The sequence below is a fragment of the Sorghum bicolor genome, chromosome 2 (genome assembly GCF_000003195.3).
Source record: "Sorghum bicolor cultivar BTx623 chromosome 2, Sorghum_bicolor_NCBIv3, whole genome shotgun sequence".
Taxonomy (NCBI): domain Eukaryota; kingdom Viridiplantae; phylum Streptophyta; class Magnoliopsida; order Poales; family Poaceae; genus Sorghum; species Sorghum bicolor.
Window position 1 is genome coordinate 76,505,846 of NC_012871.2, and position 20,634 is coordinate 76,526,479.

At 43.7% G+C, this 20,634-nt stretch overlaps 2 protein-coding genes across 2 annotated transcripts; one reads left to right on the top strand and one right to left on the bottom strand.

Moving 5' to 3' along the window:
* Window positions 1,394–6,917, bottom strand: LOC110432801. The gene is made up of 2 exons (XM_021453635.1): window positions 6,795–6,917; window positions 1,394–2,443 (listed from the first exon to the last, which is right to left on the bottom strand). Exons 1-2 carry the CDS (start codon window positions 6,915–6,917, stop codon window positions 1,394–1,396), a joined length of 1,173 nt encoding a protein of 390 aa, XP_021309310.1.
* On the top strand, window positions 6,802–11,757 carry LOC8074448 (alpha-galactosidase 3). The gene is made up of 15 exons (XM_002461171.2): window positions 6,802–7,241; window positions 7,322–7,380; window positions 7,737–7,793; window positions 7,887–7,921; window positions 8,882–8,985; window positions 9,084–9,156; window positions 9,340–9,398; window positions 9,499–9,564; window positions 9,659–9,742; window positions 9,840–9,904; window positions 10,007–10,089; window positions 10,334–10,424; window positions 10,634–10,692; window positions 11,089–11,229; window positions 11,338–11,757. Exons 1-15 carry the CDS (start codon window positions 7,030–7,032, stop codon window positions 11,443–11,445), a joined length of 1,296 nt encoding a protein of 431 aa, XP_002461216.1. The 5' UTR covers window positions 6,802–7,029; the 3' UTR covers window positions 11,446–11,757.

Sequence of the window (20,634 nt, forward strand, 5' to 3'; positions counted from 1 at the left end):
CAGCACTCTGGAGTGGCGCACTTGATTCTTGAGCTCGGTTGAGCAGGAGCTGAGGCTGTCCCTCAGAGCTTTGCGGGCAACTGCCTTGGTGGTAATATCGAGGAAGGTCCCTGGGTCCAAGCGCGCGAGCCTGGCGCTGGCGCGCTTAGGAGGGGAGGCCCGCTGGGAAGCAGCCTGAACTGGTAGCTTAGCAGCTTGAACTGGCAGGATTGTCGCAGTCCTTGGTCGCCGCTGGTAGCAGATTAGCGAAGGAGCATGAGGGGGGCGCTCCTGAGCAACGCCGAGCTGCGCGCTAGGCGCCGGCGCCACCAAACTTGGATCGAGGCATCGGATGACTAGCGGGAGGCGAGGCAGCGGAGGAAGAGGGAAGCACCTAGGGGGTGCAGCCAGGAGGCGGCGCAGGAGGTGAGCCACGGGGTGGCCTAGGAGAGTGGAGCTGTCGCTCCCAGCAGCACTGTCGTTCACCTCGCGCCCACCATTCCGGTGAGCGAGATTAGGGCCATTTCCAGCCCCGTTAGGGAAACTAGGGGGGCCAATGCCCCGCTGACCATCCCCTCTCGGAGGCCCCCGGTTGCTGCGGTAGAAGGGCCGATATCTGCCAGCTGCATCAAGTTGGAGCGCCCTAGGCCAGCAGCGAAAGATGCTGACGTTAGGCACCGCGCCAAGGCCATCGGGGTTGACAAGGATCTCCAGGACGTCCCTAATGGACCTCAGGGCTTCACGAATCCCGTCAGCGTTCCAGTGTTCCGGCGGGAACCTGGTAACAGAGATTGCGATGTGCCACTCCGGGTCTCGGCGGAAGCGGTAGGGGGCGAGCTCGGACCGGACGAGGAAGACGCGGCCTCCATTGAGATGAAACGGGGAGGCCATCGCCGCCATTTCCCGCTCCAGGGGGCTGTCGAAGACGAGCATGTAGTCCCCCACCGAGGAGGGGAACAGGCGGAAGGTGGAGTCCGGAGCACCCTCGGACAACGCCTCCCGAATGAACGGCGCCAGGGCCTCGTCGGAGTCCAGGTTCTCTGTGAAGGCGTAGGCAACACGGCGTGTCAGCGCCATGTTCCCCGAGGAAGACATGAAGTGGACCCCGGGCAGGTCCGCCTCAGATCCATCCCTCGAGGGAGGGCCTCGGGGAGAGCCTCTGGGGCTCCCCGGCTGGGACCTGGCCGGAGTGGACCCCAGAATGCCGGGCTCCGTGTCTGGGAGAGAGATGTTGTCGTTGAAAGCTCTCACCCTGGGGGGAGGCGGGGCATTGTCCTCCAGATCCCGCACCGCCATGGGAGCAGGGGCCGGAGGCGGGGGGCTCGGGGGGAGCAGAGCGCGACGCTGAGTTCCCCGGGGAGACTAGGCTCCACGAGGCAGCAGTGGGAGACGAGGAGGAGTGGAGGTCACGCACCTAGAGGCAAAGATCAGGAGTAGCAAGTCTTGGGGGCTTGAAGCGCAGAGGGGGGAGAGCGGCCGCTTCCTTAGAAGAGGAGGGGTCTTGAATCCGGGGCCGCACGGAGGCAGAGCTATCGAGGGCGCTGCTGATGTCTGGCTCGGCCTCGTCCCGAGAGAAGTAATAGAAGGGAAGCGGTGGAACCGGGGCGGGCGAAGAGGGGGCCCTAGAGCTGGTTGACGGCGACCCAAGGGCCGACCTAGGGGGGGTCGGGCGCTGGCCGCGTGGCGAGGCGGACGCCGAGCCTGGAGCAGGAGAGACTGTAGTTGGCGCTGTAGCTGCCGGGGCAGGGGCAGCACCAGGGTGGGGGACCGAGGTAGTGTCCGCGTCCACGTGAGGCGTGGACCACGACGTCGTGGCGCGGGTGCGCCCTCCACGTTGTCCGAAAGTGCTTCCAAAAGCACCTCCAGAAGAAGACGACCGGGTCACGAGGCCATGCCTGGCCGCGACGCCCCACCGCGAGGACAGCTTGCAGGAGCGCTTCATGTGGCCGAAGACACCGCAGACGCGGCACCGGACCGGATCGCGGCAGTCTTTTACACGGTGGTCGGCGGCAAGGCACCGGAAGCAGGCAGTGGGAGCGTAGGAGAAGGAGGTAGATTTGGGAGGAGGCGAAGGTTTCGGAGGAGTGAGAGCGGCAGTAAGATAGGACTTACCAGGAACCGAGCCGCTCAGTTCCTTAGAAGGAAAGGCGGTCGTCCGCCCGAAACAGTAACTGGCGCACTTGTCAACTAGTTCGGCGCGAGGGCCCACAGCCATGTCGGAAGCGTTAATGTCTTGGGGCCCGATGGTCAGCGGCTCAGCCGGTTTAGTGGGCAGAGGTAGAAGCGGAGGTAAGGTCGCGTTGTCAGAACTGCGGAGACAGAGCACGAAAGGGCGGCGCGTGCGGCCACTTTCTGCCGTCTGGGCAGCAACAGTGCGGGTCTGGTGGTTGGGAGCGGTGGCCGCATTGAAGCCACGTTGAAGGTCCTCAGCCTCAGCAATGGCGGCAGCAGCAATGGCGGAGGCCTCGTCGCAATGCACGTTCAACACGAAGGAGCCCAACCGAAGCGGTCAATGCAAGGCGATATAGCGAGCTACGCTAACGGAGGCGACATTCAGAACAAAAACGGACCTCTAGACCGGGCTTTCAAAAACACAGGGGGGCAGTAAGACAATAGGAGAGGCAGTTGGAGACCTGAGTGGAAGAAAGGCGAATGGGGTTGGAGGAGGGGGAGGCAGAGAGCCAGAGAGTACCTGGTTTGGCCAGGGCAATGCCGAGGAAGGTGGGAGCAGCTGTGGAGTGGTGATCATGTAGGAGGCGCTCTTGGAAATCCAAGCCTGGCCTACGAGAAGGGACGTCCGCGGAGATCTTCTTCTTCTTCTTTGCCGGCGGCGCAAAGGTCCCAGGGAGCACAGAGACAGGCAGCGGGGGAGGCTTCCACGGCGTAGACGCAAGGACCGGTGGCTGGGGCTGGGAAGGTGGGGGGCTGGGCTGCAGAGAGGGGGGCGGGGGTGGCGGTGGCGGCGGGGGAGGAGGTGGAGGCGTGGGCGGCGGCGGCGGCGGAGGAGGAGGAGGTGGTGGGGGAGGGGGAGCGGCTGGGGAGCCATCTCAGACTCGTTGGCCGTGGGCTCAATGTGACTGGACGTATATTTCATTAAGTAGAATAGAGTTCAACCCAAAACAGAAAGCGACGGTAACTGCGGTTACTGCAGCAAAGCGCCTCACCCTTCCACTCTCAAAGCAAAGTGTACTACATTTCTCACAGTTTTCGGGGCCTTTTCTTGTCATTACCAAAAAGGCCTCATTTTACTACAGTTTTTAACAATAATAAGTTGTATTATGAGGTTAATGTTAGTGTCGAGTGACATAAACGTAATGAATTAGAAGCATTCAATATAATATAAAAATTTTTACACTAACTCACGACAAAACACTTCGCAAGATGTTTTGCATACAGAGTGGCGTGCACAACAGACAGGCCAAAAGCTCTAATCTAAATACGATACCTTAATTGGCCTATTCGACTACGCTAGTACTAGTACCGATCTCAACAAGCCAAAAGTTGGGTAAGCAACAAACTTTGTAATTGTAAGCAAAGCAAAGCAAAGCTGAGCCCTCTGGAAACAAAACAAAACAAAACAAAAGCAAGATAGGAGAACCTGGTGAATGTTAACCAAAGGCATGCACAAGTGAACACAGGGAAGGGAATCCGCTGGCAATCCAAGAGGACCCGTCGTCCTCAGGCGGCCCTTGTGGCCTTGTCCAGTCCAGATGCGAGGCCGGCCAGGCCCCCATGCTATGGTATGCTCGATGCTTCATCAGGTGAAATGGACGTGTCCGTGCGTCTTCAGTTATCCACTGATCGGTCTGCTGATCGAGTAGCCCTGGCCTGCCGCTCCAGACTGCCTAGCGCACTGTTCAGGCATGGTCACTGCTAGTCACCACTCAAACTCCACTCCACAGTGACAGGCCACAGCAACGCAACAAGCGCTAGCTAGCTGATGTCCTCGTCAGCTCGCGATCAGCTTCGGTGGTCAAGTGGCAAATGTGAAGAAAAGAACAAGCTCGCCGGCCTGCCGGCCGGCCGCGCGGAAAGGAGAAATTTACGTGGATATGATGATCCTGATCCTGGCGTCGTAGGAGTAGCCTGCAACTCCAATCCAATGCCCCTTTCTTTTTCAGGCGGATAGTGGCAGCAATGAGCAGGGCTGTGTGCGACCTTTATCTTTTTGCCAGTTATCAGATACATACTAGTAGCATCAAAAGATTAGGAGGGGAAGGAAAAAGGATTCCGAAAAATGATGCAGATCCACACCGCCCACCAGGCAGCCATGAATGGACAATGGAGTACTAGAGTGATCTAGCGCAGAAGAGCAGCTCAAGAACGAGCACCAGACCCAAAATTAAGCTCCTCCAGCTCCTCTGCGTGGAGGCTTTTGCAATCGTTCTTGTTCGCACGCAGTGCAAGGCTGAAGTTTCAGCAGCAGCAGCAGGAGGTGTACAAGTCCACGGGCCGAGAAGAGAAGGCAGGCAGAGCGCAGAGGCAGAAATAGTACGCATGGCGAGAAGAGGACATGCGCAACGTACAAAGATTTCGCCATCTTCACCCAGGGGAAGGTGCAGCGCTCGTGATGATGGACCTGACCTGACCTGATAGGCGATGGGCCGAAGGGCATGGGCTAGGGGCGAACGGAAAGCTCCAACCGCCCGAGTGCCCTGCAAGGAATGTCTCGCTTTCAGCTTTGAGGAACCATGGCCTTGTTCAGTTCACCCCGAAATCCAAAAAGTTTTCAAGATTTCTCGTCACATCGAATCTTGTGGCACATGCATGAAGTATTAAATATAGACAAAAACAAAAACTAATTACATAGTTTGTCTGTAAATTACGAGACGAATCTTTTGATCTTAGTTAGTTCATGATTGGACAATATTTGTCAAATAAAAACGAAAGTGCTACAGTAGCGAAATCCGAAATTTTTTCGGAACTAAACAAGGCCCATGGGAATGGGACAAAGCTGCTGTGGTGTGGTAGGTTTCGCCGTGCTCCTCCTTCAATTTCGTGTCTGGAGCCTTGGGGGTCATCAGCTGTTTCTTTCCGTGGAGGCAGAGGCAAGCCAAATACCGAGCCAAAGCTGAGAGGGAGTAGTGCGGTGGTTCGCCGTTGGCAGCCCGGCTAAATCTGATATCTATATAGGTCCATGTCCATCCGGCCTGCAACTCAACATGTGGGCCTCAGGTGGTGCATGGAACGGCCTCTTCGTTTTTCTTCTCCCTTTCTTTTTTTTTTCCGATAGGACTGGTGTTCTTGCCCTTGCTTTGAAATCTATTTGTGATTTTACCTATATTATTTTTTCATTTTTTCATTTTATTTTTTTTTTAAAAACTGAAGCCACCATTGGCCACTCTACAACTCTGTTAGTAGAAGGTCAATAAGATGAACAAAATATTCTTTTTTGATAATACCAACCCTTGATCTTATATTCACTAAGCATGTGCCACTTGTCAAACATTGCTTTGTATTTGACACACGGGTCTCATGAAACAGTGATTAACGATGTTAAATACATCATCAGTCGTATTTCTCTTCATTCCTGCTACCAAAGAGAAACATAGGGATCGTTCCATCTCCTCAACTCAACTCACTATGTCCCAAAACCAAAGACACACGTAATTGATTACTAAAAGTACTAAATGTACTGTATTCGCCATCCGTGCACACGGACATGCATGGAAATGGAATGCTTGGTACGCTAAGGCTAGCGTGGAAGGCACCTCGATCGAATATGCCGTCCCATTATGTTATGGATATATATATAGACGCCGACGACACGGGGGCAGTAGTGCACGCGTCTCGTGGAGTCGTACGTGACTAGACTAAGCGACTGTTTGATTACTTGCTAAAATTATTCTTAAATGATTAGTAAAATTGAACTATTTTTTTATCAGTGTGTTTAGAAATCTAACTACGTGACTAAAGTTAGTAAGAGAACCAAACAGACCTGATGCTAGTGTGACGACGACAACAACAGGATGGTTAGAGCATCCCCAACCGTTTTGCAAATAAGCTTTGCATTCATGTATTTGCAAAAAAGTCTTAAAAATACTTATCCAACGGTTTGACATTTAGACTTTGCAATTTTGTTAACTTGGCAAAAAGAGAGGAAGGATTGGCATATATGCCAAACCTGTTCACACTTGGCATTGATAAATTGGCGCGAAGTGATTAATGCCAAACCATTGGAGATTGCCTCTTTTCACCTTTACCATATTTTTTTTAGACTTAACAAACTTCCTCATTTGCCAAACCAATTATGCAAAACGGTTGGGGATGCTCTTAGACGATGTCGCCACCGCGGCCTCATGCTCCGGTAGCCGTCCAAGCCACGGCAGACAAATTAAAGGATTTGGAAAATCCTCGCGTATATACAAATGAAAACTTAGAAACTGGAAATTTTCTCAACTTTTTTTCTCGTTTGGCTGATAAGCTATTATGGAAAATATTGTTGTTTAGTTTACTGTAGGAGAAACATATTGTTGAATACCTAACAAATTCGGTTGATAAAATTAAACGAATAAGATGTTTAGACGAAGAAAATTCGTCTGTAGAACAAATGAATGGTTGACATGGACGCCTCTTGAATTTAACTTATCTGAAACAGCTAGTACAGTAAAAAAAAAGGGCGACCTGCAAAGGTAATATCACCTCCCGACATTGCTGTGACTGTGATAAAGAATCTTGGACAGTCGTAAGTCACAAATTTCTCATCTTTGGACGGCTAACAGTAATTTGAGATACAGATTACTCCAGATTAGTACTACTATGTCACTGTCCAGGCAGGGAGAAAAGAATTAAGGAATGGATAATCTTGATGTCACCTGTCTCGCGTCTTTTTCTCTGCCTGCCCTGCCCCTTCCATGCCATGTGGCCCCCTGACGCTTAAAACACCCGCCGCGGCCGCGGGCGGCGTCGGCGTCGGCGTCGGCGTCGGCGTCCGTCATCGCAAAACTCTTCTCGCACGCGTCGCCGCCCGCACCGCACAGATCAACAACCGCTCGAAATTTTGGGGGAAGCAAGAGAGCAGCAGAGCAGCGCGCATCGCGAAGCGGAGAGATGGAGGCGCCGGCTCGCCTCCCCATCTCCCTCCTCGTCGTCTCCGCCCTCCTCCTCCTCCTCTCGGCTCAGGGACCGGCGGGAGCGGCGGCGGCGGCCGTGCCGCCGCGAATCCAGCCGCTCGCTACCGCCGCGCTGCGCCGCCTCTACGACACCTCCAACTACGGCAGGCTGCAGCTCAACAACGGCCTCGCGCTCACTCCGCAGATGGGGTAACTCACTCATGCTTGCCTGCCTGCAGCTGCTGCAACGGCCAGCGCTAAATCAGTTCTGCTACGTTGCGCGTGCGCAGGTGGAACAGCTGGAATTTCTTCGCTTGCAACATCAATGAGACGGTCATCCGCGAGACAGGTTCGATTCCGGTTCCACCGCGGCCTCCACCCTCCTCACTTTCCACTACCAAATCCGGAGTTCCGCTACTCTAGTTTTAGTAATAGACCCGTTTCGAAATTTTGGTCCAATTCGTAATGTTCGCTTATTTGGTGCACCCCCCGCTGCTAAAAATAGCAGTACATCCAGATAGCTCATAGGTCAATGATTACTGTTGGATACATCATATATATGGGACTGCTTGAATTCACTGTTCAAGTGGCATCCTTGCAAGCAGCAACTAGTGTTTGCGTGGTGTGTGTGTGACACGCTGCCAAAATGCCTTCTCTAAAGCAGAGTTTGCTCAGACGTGTTCTCCACCTGTTGTTATTGAACAGCTGACGCGCTGGTGTCCACGGGACTGGCTGCTCTGGGCTACAACTTCGTAAATATTGGTACACCACTTGGCACAACACAATGGATTGTTTGGCTCTAGAGACTATTTTGTTTGTTTATCTTATCTTTTGTTTGTTGATTTGTTTCTTCAGATGATTGCTGGTCATACGTGAAACGAGGAAAGCAGGTAATGGCATGCTTTCATTCCATGTTTTCCAAAATTCTCTGTCAATTTGCATTTGGAGACAAGCGCTGGAAATGATTACGTATTTAACGTGTAATTTACTTGATCATTTGTATGTCATCATGTTCAAGCTTGGACAAGGCACTGATCAAATAGTCTTATTCGTTGCATTTGTTGAATGGCCCAAATGTATGCGTTCTCATTTTTCCTGGTTTTGGTGAAAACCGGACCTCCGTACATGTATTCTAAATTGGGAAAAATGTGTAATTTTGTACCGCAATGCCCTTATCTGTATACTGTTTATTCTCTGATTTTTGGTTTCGACAAAATATTTTTTACAACTCTTTATAGAGTTCTAAACTTTTCCATACAACATACCCTCCTGTACTTTTTTTTAGTTGCTCTGTTACATTTTATTTTCCTAGCAAATTGTTTTGCATTGTTTCTGTTCTGGCACATTGGGATGGATAGACACCATAGCTCGCAAAACTGGCTTTTTTCTCCCAAGATATACTAATACTGTAACACATACCTATTTTTTTTTTTTAGAAAGGACAGCAAAAGCTTTGCCACAGATTTTATTAGAAGAAGAAAAAACAAAAGGCAAGTGCCGGCCCAGTTTTTTGAGTGGAAACTAGGCCAAAAAAACCAAGACACATCTTCGAACGACAAAACCACCTAACAAACTCCATGGCACTACACCCTCAGGCTACAAAAGGCCAACTTGGTCTAAACTCTAAACATGAAACAACCAACAACTTGACTAAACCACTTGCTACACTAAGAATATGCACAACACAACATACCAGGAATACAACACAGGAAAACATCACAGACCACACCTGACAAGTCAAAGGAAAAAAAAAAGAGAGAAAAAAAACACAGCCACCCAATCGAACATTATCCCTGAGTTGCCAGCAGCTTATCTGTACAATTCTAATGGATCTTTCTTGTAACATTTAGGACCAATTGCTGCCTGATCCGAAGACTTTCCCTTCAGGCATCAAAGCCCTTGCAGATTATGTGCATGGAAAAGGTCTGAAACTTGGTATATACTCTGATGCTGGGTAAGTGAACATCTCAGTTATAGAATTTCAAATTTCTATATCTTCTGGACAGTTAACCTAGCATTGACAACAATAACTCAATAAGATAAGTCTTTCAGGAAATTTACTTGCCAAGTTCGACCTGGATCACTCGATCATGAAAGTGACGATGCTGCGATCTTTGCTTCATGGGTATGAGCAAGAAACATCCACTAAACAATCGCTATATAAATAGTTATTACTGCAAAAATATTGATTTAGAGTGTTCATATCAACCCACCTATTTGTGGCTTGAAGACTTGAACTATGCTGAATTACCTTTAAACATGAAGATATTGTACTAATACCTGAATACAAAAAATGCTTTTTGTTCAGGGTGTTGATTACCTGAAGTATGACAACTGCTACAATTTGGGAATAAAGCCACAGAAAAGGCAAGAAGACTCAAATATCTTCCCTTAGTGTTGATCACAGTTTACACATGCAACCATAACATGCTGTGATAAAGTTTGTTTCATGGTGTTATATTCATAGATATCCTCCTATGCGAGATGCTCTTAACTCAACTGGGCGCCAAATCTTCTACTCTTTGTGTGAATGGTAAGTCCCTTTCCTTCAGGAGGGAAATACAGTTACATCTCATACTTGTTGAATTGAGATCTCCGTAATGTGCTATCATGCTATTTTAACTTAGGGGCCAGGATGATCCAGCCTTATGGGCTGGCAAAGTGGGCAATAGTTGGCGTACAACTGATGACATAACGGATACATGGCAAAGGTAACCCATGCTCTTTCCAGGGGAAAAAAGGGGAAGACACATTAGCTCTGTTGATGTGCTCTCAAACTGACTAATTTATGTATCTGGTGAAAACAAGCATGACAGACATTGCTGATAAGAACAACAAGTGGGCGTCATATGCTGGACCTGGTGGTTGGAATGGTAATTATGTTAGTGAGGAGTTCAAGCTTTCTGCAATTTTCCATGCTTTCTGGAATTGTTCAGTACACTGTTACTCTGTTATTGAACCTCTGTTTTATGCAGACCCAGATATGTTGGAAGTAGGCAATGGTGGCATGACCTCAGCAGAGTATCGCTCACATTTTAGCATCTGGGCTCTCATGAAGGTAAGTTTTCATTGAGATTGGACCGATGTGGTATGATGATATTTAAATGCTGCTTCAATTGTTATACGGGTACTTGAGTAAAGGGGTTAATAAAACTGTAGTTCGTTGAATATGATAATTGTTATGCAAGTAGTACTAGTATTGTTTCTCCACTTACTGATATTACATTTGGATGTGAGAAAGGAGATATCCTAATCCTAATGCGTTAACTGCTAGCGGTTTCTTATATACTGTTATGCTTCAGGCCCCTTTATTAATTGGCTGTGATGTCAGAAACATGACTTCTGAAACAATGGAAATATTGAGCAACAAAGAAGTAATTCAAGTAAACCAAGGTATTATTCTGATTCTTCTTTGGGAGAGAACATGTTATCCTGGTTTAGCGTCTCAGGCTACAAATATATGTTTTTTACATAGCAATTGACAACCTTCTCCTTTTCTATACATAATTTCCCAACATACCTTATCCGGCAGAAAAATTTAAATCGACTATGTTCATATAATTACATAAACTGTTGAGTTGCATGTGTTTTATTTTCTGCAGATCCTCTTGGAGTTCAAGGAAGAAAAATTTTAGGAGAAGGAAAATATGGATGCCGTGAGGTGATCAGTCCATTTCCCACTCGTTCTAGACAGTGTTGTAGCCATATTGTTGTTCTATTTTAAAATATAATTAGGACCATAGTGCATGAGAATTTTTCAGCATTGTACCCTATGCATGATCAATTTAGTAATTCTTTTTTTATTTTATAAATGTTTAACTTTACCCAACCAGTAACAGCCTAACAATGTGCATGCCTGTAGCTATAGGTTGTTTGTTTGATGTTCAAAAGCTTCTTAGCAGAGTAGTTGTATGTCAAAAAAAAAAAAGAAAAAAGAAAAAGAGCAGAGTAGTTGTTTGATGCCTGCATGGAAGGTCATCAGACTTGGAACTTGTTTTCCCAGTTTCAATTTAAGTGCATCAGTACATCAAACTCACAATGTAACTCGTGGCTGCAGGTGTGGGCTGGTCCCCTGTCTGGAAATCGGCTTGTTATTGCTCTATGGAACCGTTGTTCTGAGACTGCTAATATTACAATGAAACTGCCAGCGGTAGGCCTTGATGGATCAGCTGCCTATTCTGTTAGGGATCTGTGGAAGGTAAGCCAAAAGGTTTCAATTGCTGTTATGTGTGGGAGTTCAGTTCACCTTTCAAGCACTGGGTGAGCAAAAATAAGTTCTCATGAAATTCACATTGTTCCTTTTCAGCATGAAACGCTATCAGAAAATGTGGTAGGAACTTTTGGCGCTCAAGTTGACGTGCATGACACCAAGATGTACATCTTTTCTCCTGCAACCAGTGTCGCTTCAATTTGATCGGAACTCGTGAATCCAAGATGGCAGCACGCTATATTCAAAGGATATCACGACAAGGAACTTCATTTTTCCTGCTGCAGTCTGTCCCACTCAAGTGCAGAAGCTTACTTCGTGCAGAATTGTCTCATTAATGTTTGCCATTTCTCACGAAGTAGTTCTCTTTATGTTTCTTCTTTTCATGTAAGTTGTACTGCCAATGAGGTGGCTCATGTGTTGGCTAGACTGAGCGAGCTCGCATCTTATTCGCTTGTACGATTTGAAACTGTCTGAACCAATGAGCCAAGTCAAGGCGATTCCACGAGTTGGGCTTCACCCGCGTTGGAGACCCGGCGTCCAGTTCACCCGCGTGGGCCGGGAGCCGGACTGCCTGCCGGAGTGTACCGTGTACGCGTGGTCGCCGACACCGACCCGATTTTTTTTTATATTTTTTTTTGGTGCAGGCACTTGTCGTTAATTTGTACCACCTCGCCTGTTAGCACATATCCCAAGCAGCTGAATAATCTGTCCTCAACTGACGCGTCGCCGAGCCAAGTAGCGATGGCTTGTCACCCTAGCGGGGGCATTCAAGGTGGTGCGGATGCCATATTTGTGGCTCTTTGGGCCCCTGGACCCTGTGATTCTTTTTGCGGCCCTGCCTTCCTAGGTTTTGAGTAGTGGCCTCATATGTCGCAAATACCTTTTTGGTTTTGTTTGGATGTAGTTGGATTCACATCAATTTACATGTGTTGGTATGGATTGGAGTAGAATTTGACAATACGCGAGTTGCTGGTTGCCTCAAAATGGCCGAAACCGTTCACTTCCTCCAACTTGGAAGGGTAATGGGCCCCCATTGCATCGCAGGTCCATTAGGCCTTTGGTAGACCACCATTTTTTCATTATTATTTGTTTCCTGTAATTATTTTGTGTTATTTCCTAGGCCCCCTGCATTGCAGGCCCATTGGGCCTTGGCAGACCATCATTTTTATTATTTACTTTCTGTATTTTTTATGTCTTTTTCCCTGTCACTTTTACATGCGTCAATGTTGAACATCAGATTGAAAAAAGAACAATCTATATTGAATATCCATCTCTCTTCGTCTAGAATAGAGACATATATATTGATACACTTTTCTATAAACTTAATCAAAAATAAAAAAAAGGTTTATACAAACCTAGGGTTCGTTGGCAGAGTCCAGGATCTAGATTGAATATGTATATTGTAAATTTAGTAAAAGTGGTTTAATTATATACTTGGTCCAAGCTATAGCAGAAATGCTCCCAATATATAACTCTAAATCTGTCATTTTTTTGAGCTACAAATACATTGCTCTAAGAACCCATTCTACTAAAATTACACACTTTTTCTTTGGGACAGAGTGAGTAGCCTCCAAGATCTCCCTCAATTGAAGGGAGGTTCTGACTTTTGGCCTTCGTTTGCACCAAAGAGATCGTTCTGTCAAGAAAGGAAGTTTATATGAATTCTTTATCATTTTCAATGATTGCACTTCAATTTGTGCCTTAAAGCTAGGGTTTTGTGGTTCTAACATAGAAAGGGCATGGGATGTTTTAGTATTTTTGACATAAAATTAGCTAAAGTTTGTGGCAAATGCAGAAATGCTCTCTTAATTGAGTAGCTTCGCATGTTTCTCCTATTACATACATAGCAAGAATTGAATACGTTCTAAAAAAAAAGAATACTTTTTTAGCCTAGGAGCCCTATCATGAATTACTAAGTTAAAATATATGTGATTTAAATTAGTACTTTTATTCACATTTTTTTGTCATTTAGTAACTTATTCTCTAATGTTTTTAGTATAATGCACCTAGACCTCATATATTGTTTCCAATAAACTCTCCATGGAACGTCTATATGGGAATCCACCTAGATATTAGTTATCTAATTGTTCCCATATTAATCTCTTGCCGAATTAGATTATATATATAATTACTTAATGGAAAAGTGTGAATATCTTTCACTAATTTATGCATTTAATGATATGCCTTGATAGTTCCATTATATTATTTTTATGTTCATGGCTTTATTTTTATGGATTTATGTTTTGGTTATATTAAAAGGTTGGAGGACATGCATTCTATTGTCGTGAAGAGTAAAATTCACCGTGAGTTCTAAACCTGGCCGGCGGTGTCATCCAAATCCACAAACTTCTAGAGTAACATATGTGGGTCCCTAAAATTGATGAGAGGTGTCATTTTAGTTCATAAACTTTCAAGTTGATCACTGTTGGTCCATAAACTTGGTTATTGGTAGTGTCATTCTGGTACATGAATTCCTAAAATATTATATTCTTGTCTCTAAACTTGCTTTCAGGTCTCATCGGTGTCCAAACAAGACCTTACCTTCTCTATACATTGACTATGCCTTTGACGTGGACTTGAAATATAGGGGTCCACATGTCAGGTCCACCTATCCTCTCTATCTCTATGACTATGAAGAATGAAAAACATCTTCATGGGTTCCACTCGTCATCTGTCATTTGCTTCGTTCGTTGCTTTCCCCATGATCCCTTGTAGAAGTCATGTACCTAAAAAACATACCCTCCCACTCCCTATGTCATTTGCTTCGTTCGTTGCTTCCCCATGATTCCTCGTAGAAGTCATGTACCTAAAAAACATACCCTCCCACTCCCTATGTCTGCCGTTCCACCGAAAAAGAAAAAAGACATGCCTTTCCCACAGTGCCCTGGCCCCCACTCCTCTCCCCTCTCTGCTTTGCTCGGTCACTCGACACTCGCTCTTGTTCCACCCAGTCTCGTCCAACGTACCATGTTAGTATGTAGAGTGGGCTAAGTCCTGCTTGGACTTAGATGAGACCCGAAACCAACTTATTAGGGGCATGAATATATTGTTTTGGAAATTCGTGGACTAGGATAACACCGCCATCCAAGTTTGGAGGACCGTCGGTGTCACACCTCAAAATTTTCGATTTTGCGTTCTGCATAGAAAACACTAAATAAAATAAAAGGAATTTAATATTTATATAAGATTTGCCAAGTTTAGTTTGTGCAAATTAGTTGTAGAAAAAAAAATGTGAATTTCCAAATTGTTTCGAATTAACTTGATAGGCTTTTGTTGATGTGATGTGATGTTTGCTTGCTTGTTGTATGACTTTGTGAGTAAGTAAAACATTCAAAACGCATTTAGTAAGTCATTGATTTGTATCCGACGTGTCTCAATTTTTTTTAATCAAGTCTCCTCCCTCTTGATCTTAATCTTTTATTTGGTGTTTTTCATATCCTCTTATTCTACTCTAAATCATTCCTTTGAGTTCATCTTCCATCAACCGACCTATTGAACCTTCTTCGAAAATCTCCCATCTTTTTCTAGAATTCTTTCTCACTTTCTACAAGCATAATCTAATTTTTAGATGCTCTATATTAAATTATCATGAGGTGCAGATACTTTATTTGGGTTCATTATATTCTAAAAATGTCTCTAAAAGTTTTACCCAAATTTCTAGATTTTTTTTTGGAGTATTTTTTGGGACTCAAATGATTATTCTAAACTTCTCTAAAATTATTTTAAATACATGAATTAAATAATCCAAAAATAATAAATCCTAATTGTAATTTCTTTTCCATATTAGCCCAACTTAAATCATGTTGCCAGACGCTATCGAGACCCAGGAGCATACGCAAGCCCTACCTGCCGCCCTATAAAAACCAAGCGGCCGCCGCACGCATCGCTTGGCTCGAGACTCGAACCTCTCGATTGATCTTGCTTGCCGTCGTCCCGTCCTTCTCCATCCTTGCCGTGCAGTCACGACCTGCCGGAAATTTGGCAACGCAAGAGCAATCGAATTTGATGCCACCGCTGCCGGAGGACCCTAGCTAGTCTGGCCACGTGAAGAACTGATCAGGTGCTAGCTCCCTCGATCTACATATGGTGATGAATCGATCATCTGATACCGAAGCCATCGAGCCATCTTAGTCTACGCAAAGATCCTAGGTGAGATCACAATCTCCTCCTCTTTCTTCCAGTATTCCTTCCATGCATGGTATTTAGGCCCTGTTCATGTTTTTCCTGGAAGCTCTTGCCATAGCTCCCGGGTACTGCTGCACCGGCCATCTTCACTGAAGCACAGGACGATTTCTAGCTTGATGATCTCATGATGATCGTATGATGACATCGCATAAGTTTTGTGGCCGTTTCCCTTTAGAGAAACAAATCTAAAAATACAAATAAAATACACTATTTTGTTTAAGCCATTAAATGCTCTTTCTAATCCCGATTTGATCCGTTCAAGTTGTGTTAGACTCATAGCAATGTAATCTACACGTTAGTGCTAGTGTTTTTCATGTCACACGTTGTCCATATATTGCTAAATATTTAATTGTTTAATATGCTTGTAGTTAGTTTTGTAATTAAAATAATATAGGTTTGTCTTGTCTATCCTTTGTAATTACATGAGCATGAATTTAACTAATAGTAACTTGAATATGTTTCAATTATATTTTGCTTAGACAATCACGATATACACCATAAACTTATTTTAGTGTTCACATATTACATTATTTTACAAGTTGAAGTTTAACCGGCATAAACGATATAAAATTATGTATGAATAAAATATGATCATATCCAACACGTATCACGTATAATATGAATAGATGTTTTCATACATTTTTTTTTGAAAAGTTAAAGATTACTTTGATTAAAATGGCGCGTGCATGCTTATATTTGAAATATGATTATTGATTAAATAATAGACATGTTCATAAATAAGATATAATTAGTTCTAATTTATTTATTTATTTTTAATTAAACTATAAATTGACTAATCTGAATTAGTAGGTTACACATGATAGTATCTAAAACTTTCTGTAGTTGTTTCTTTGTAATGATAGTTTTGGTTCCAGCGTTTCTCGTAACCTTAGCATCAAGTCGTGCCGTTTTGTGTGCTCTCTTTTAAAGCTTTTCTTTTTGATTGATGTGTTGTTCTTAGTTGTCTTTTGTTTGTTGCTTGTATGTTTGCCTATGTGTGGTGCTTGCTACGAATAGACGAGAACTGTTTGTGGGCGCTGAAGATCAGAAGGTGATGATTGAAAGCTGCTGGTGTGAGAATTGAGCAAGTGTTTAAGGCAAGTATAACTTGGGATCATCCTTGTTACCTATTCACTCATAACTACACATATATATCATATGCATGCTATCACCTTGTCGACCTTAGCAAAATCATAGATGATTGTTACCTGTATTCCTTGCTACCTACTTGATATGCATTTGGTGTAGATGTGCTAGTGCTTGATATAATCCATGATCTTGTAAGATGATTAATAGCTATGCAATGAACATAAAAGAATGACAAATAACTGTATGAGATCTTGTCTGTACGTGATCACCCGGGATAACAGTGCAACCATGAGGGCTATTATGGCTCTGGCTTTAGCTCAGTATGAAGCCCTTTTCTAGCTTGTTAGCGGTTACCCGAAAGGGCGGAGGGGCTGAACCGTTTTGGGTATAGTGTGGCCTCTGTCTGTATGAGTATAGGCTGCGAGTCATTGTGCCATCGGAAGGGGGGCTCTATATCTGCGCGCAAAGGAAACCTTGCGGCCCTAACTTGTTAGACGAACTTTTGAAAGGCTTCATAGTGATCCCTGCCGACCTTCCTTGGTAGTGGGTTAAGAGGTCGACGGGCCTCGGGCGAAAGGGTAAATCATGACTCATGGGTAAAGATGTACAACCTCTGCAGAGTGTAAAACTGGTATACTAGCCGAGCTCACGGTCAGGAGCGGCCTTGGGGACATCTACATTAAGATGATGAGCTTGTTATGTTGTTATGTTCATTTGATTATCGTTTATGCTATGAGATTAATTATGCTTACACTTGATCATGGGATTAATGGATTATTTATGCTTCCTTGACAATTGCTATTTCATTATGAACATGCTATCCACTATTAAAAGCTAAATGCAGTCAAACCAGTGTCAGCTATTTGAGCCTCATGAACCCCTGGTTATACTTGTTGAGTACGATATGTGCTCACTCTTGCTATTTCCCACCACTCCAGTCCACTAGAAAGAGTTGATTAGAAGGATGGAGGCATAAAGGATGTTCTCAAGATACAAGAAGTGCTAGGCATATGTTACCCCCAGTCAACCGTCCCTGTGAAGATTGAGCCTGAAGATTAGTTACCATTCCGTGATTCTCTGATGTAAGTGTTAATTTTAAGTATGTTTTCGCTATATAACATTGTTTTTGATACTATTGCTTCTGTTGTTGTATGTGTGGACTTCCTGGGCACACATACGGCTAGCCTGGTTTTGTTCTTTAAAACCGGGTGTGACAGATTGGTATCAGAGCAGTGTTGACTGTAGGACGTATGCCTAGGTAGAACTGGTCGATTAGAAAAGTCTAATTTGCTATAAAACTATTTTACTATCCCTTGACTCTTTGAGTTTGATTATTTCTCAATCCTTGTCATATTGTATCCCCTCCTTGAATAGCTTCCTTTGAGCTAATCCTGTTTATCACCTTGGCCTTTATTTACTTGTTTTACTTAACTTTTCAAAACTTGCTTTATTAAAAATTTGATGGCCGTTTATCATCTCTAACCCTCCCTTTAGGATGACCACCATATTGAAGAAACACATATAGAGTCGATGATGTGTTGTGCGCTTGTCTTGTTTGGTGTGTTGCTTGTGTGTCGTGTGTTTTGAAGGAGGCCCAATAGGTATCGTCTTGAGAAGTAGCTCAATCATGTTAAGTGGGGTAGCATTTGCTACCGTCATCTAAGTATCTCAAGTTTCAAGACATGAAGATCTAATGATAAATTTTATTCCTCTTGTATATCAAACTTTATCTTTTGTATCATCAATCTTCATCTTCTTATGCTCTTATGTTAGTCTTTGCCCCTTGATTGTTTACCTTATAATATAATGATCTAAAGGTCAACTTCATCTTTCTATTTAACCCTTGTTCGTCTACAGTCATCCTATCATCTCTTATCATAGAGCTCAAAATAACCTTGAAAAACCAACCTTCATTCTCCTTATCAATCCTTGCTAATAATCTTTTATCATAAGTCTCATAAATCTTGAATCAAGGAATTGTGAGCATTGTAAGATGTATCTTTATCTTTTATATTAACTCTTACAAATCTTCGCTCCTTGACTTTAAACCTCACAAGTTGAAGACTCAGTGATCAACCTTTATCCATCATTTTAACCTTAGTTGATCTTTCTTTTCCACCTATGTTGATCTTGAATCCTTTGACCTCATGTCATAAATCATGGATGAATCTTGACAATAAATCTTTGACATCTTTGTGAATTTTTGTTAATCCTTAATCCCTAAATCATATCTCATCAAAAGTCACAAAACAACCTTGAGGATCAACTTTATCATTATCCCAAGTCTCTTTCAATCTCGGGACGAGATTCCTGTTAAGTGGGGTAGATTGTCACACCTCAAAATTTTCGATTTTGCGTTCTGCATAGAAAACACTAAATAAAATAAAATGAATTTAATATTTATATAAGATTTGCCAAGTTTAGTTTGTGCAAATTAGTTGTAGAAAAAAAATGTGAATTTCCAAATTGTTTCGAATTAACTTGATAGGCTTTTGTTGATGTGATGTGATGTTTGCTTGCTTGTTGTATGACTTTGTGAGTAAGTAAAACATTCAAAACGCATTTAGTAAGTCATTGATTTGTATCCGACGTGTCTCAATTTTTTTTAATCAAGTCTCCTCCCTCTTGATCTTAATCTTTTATTTGGTGTTTTTCATATCCTCTTATTCTACTCTAAATCATTCCTTTGAGTTCATCTTCCATCAACCGACCTATTGAACCTTCTTCGAAAATCTCCCATCTTTTTCTAGAATTCTTTCTCACTTTCTACAAGCATAATCTAATTTTTAGATGCTCTATATTAAATTATCATGAGGTGCAGATACTTTATTTGGGTTCATTATATTCTAAAAATGTCTCTAAAAGTTTTACCCAAATTTCTAGATTTTTTTTTGGAGTATTTTTTGGGACTCAAATGATTATTCTAAACTTCTCTAAAATTATTTTAAATACATGAATTAAATAATCCAAAAATAATAAATCCTAATTGTAATTTCTTTTCCATATTAGCCCAACTTAAATCATGTTGCCAGACGCTATCGAGACCCAGGAGCATACGCAAGCCCTACCTGCCGCCCTATAAAAACCAAGCGGCCGCCGCACGCATCGCTTGGCTCGAGACTCGAACCTCTCGATTGATCTTGCTTGCCGTCGTCCCGTCCTTCTCCATCCTTGCCGTGCAGTCACGACCTGCCGGAAATTTGGCAACGCAAGAGCAATCGAATTTGATGCCACCGCTGCCGGAGGACCCTAGCTAGTCTGGCCACGTGAAGAACTGATCAGGTGCTAGCTCCCTCGATCTACATATGGTGATGAATCGATCATCTGATACCGAAGCCATCGAGCCATCTTAGTCTACGCAAAGATCCTAGGTGAGATCACAATCTCCTCCTCTTTCTTCCAGTATTCCTTCCATGCATGGTATTTAGGCCCTGTTCATGTTTTTCCTGGAAGCTCTTGCCATAGCTCCCGGGTACTGCTGCACCGGCCATCTTCACTGAAGCACAGGACGATTTCTAGCTTGATGATCTCATGATGATCGTATGATGACATCGCATAAGTTTTGTGGCCGTTTCCCTTTAGAGAAACAAATCTAAAAATACAAATAAAATACACTATTTTGTTTAAGCCATTAAATGCTCTTTCTAATCCCGATTTGATCCGTTCAAGTTGTGTTAGACTCATAGCAATGTAATCTACACGTTAGTGCTAGTGTTTTTCATGTCACACGTTGTCCATATATTGCTAAATATTTAATTGTTTAATATGCTTGTAGTTAGTTTTGTAATTAAAATAATATAGGTTTGTCTTGTCTATCCTTTGTAATTACATGAGCATGAATTTAACTAATAGTAACTTGAATATGTTTCAATTATATTTTGCTTAGACAATCACGATATACACCATAAACTTATTTTAGTGTTCACATATTACATTATTTTACAAGTTGAAGTTTAACCGGCATAAACGATATAAAATTATGTATGAATAAAATATGATCATATCCAACACGTATCACGTATAATATGAATAGATGTTTTCATACATTTTTTTTGAAAAGTTAAAGATTACTTTGATTAAAATGGCGCGTGCATGCTTATATTTGAAATATGATTATTG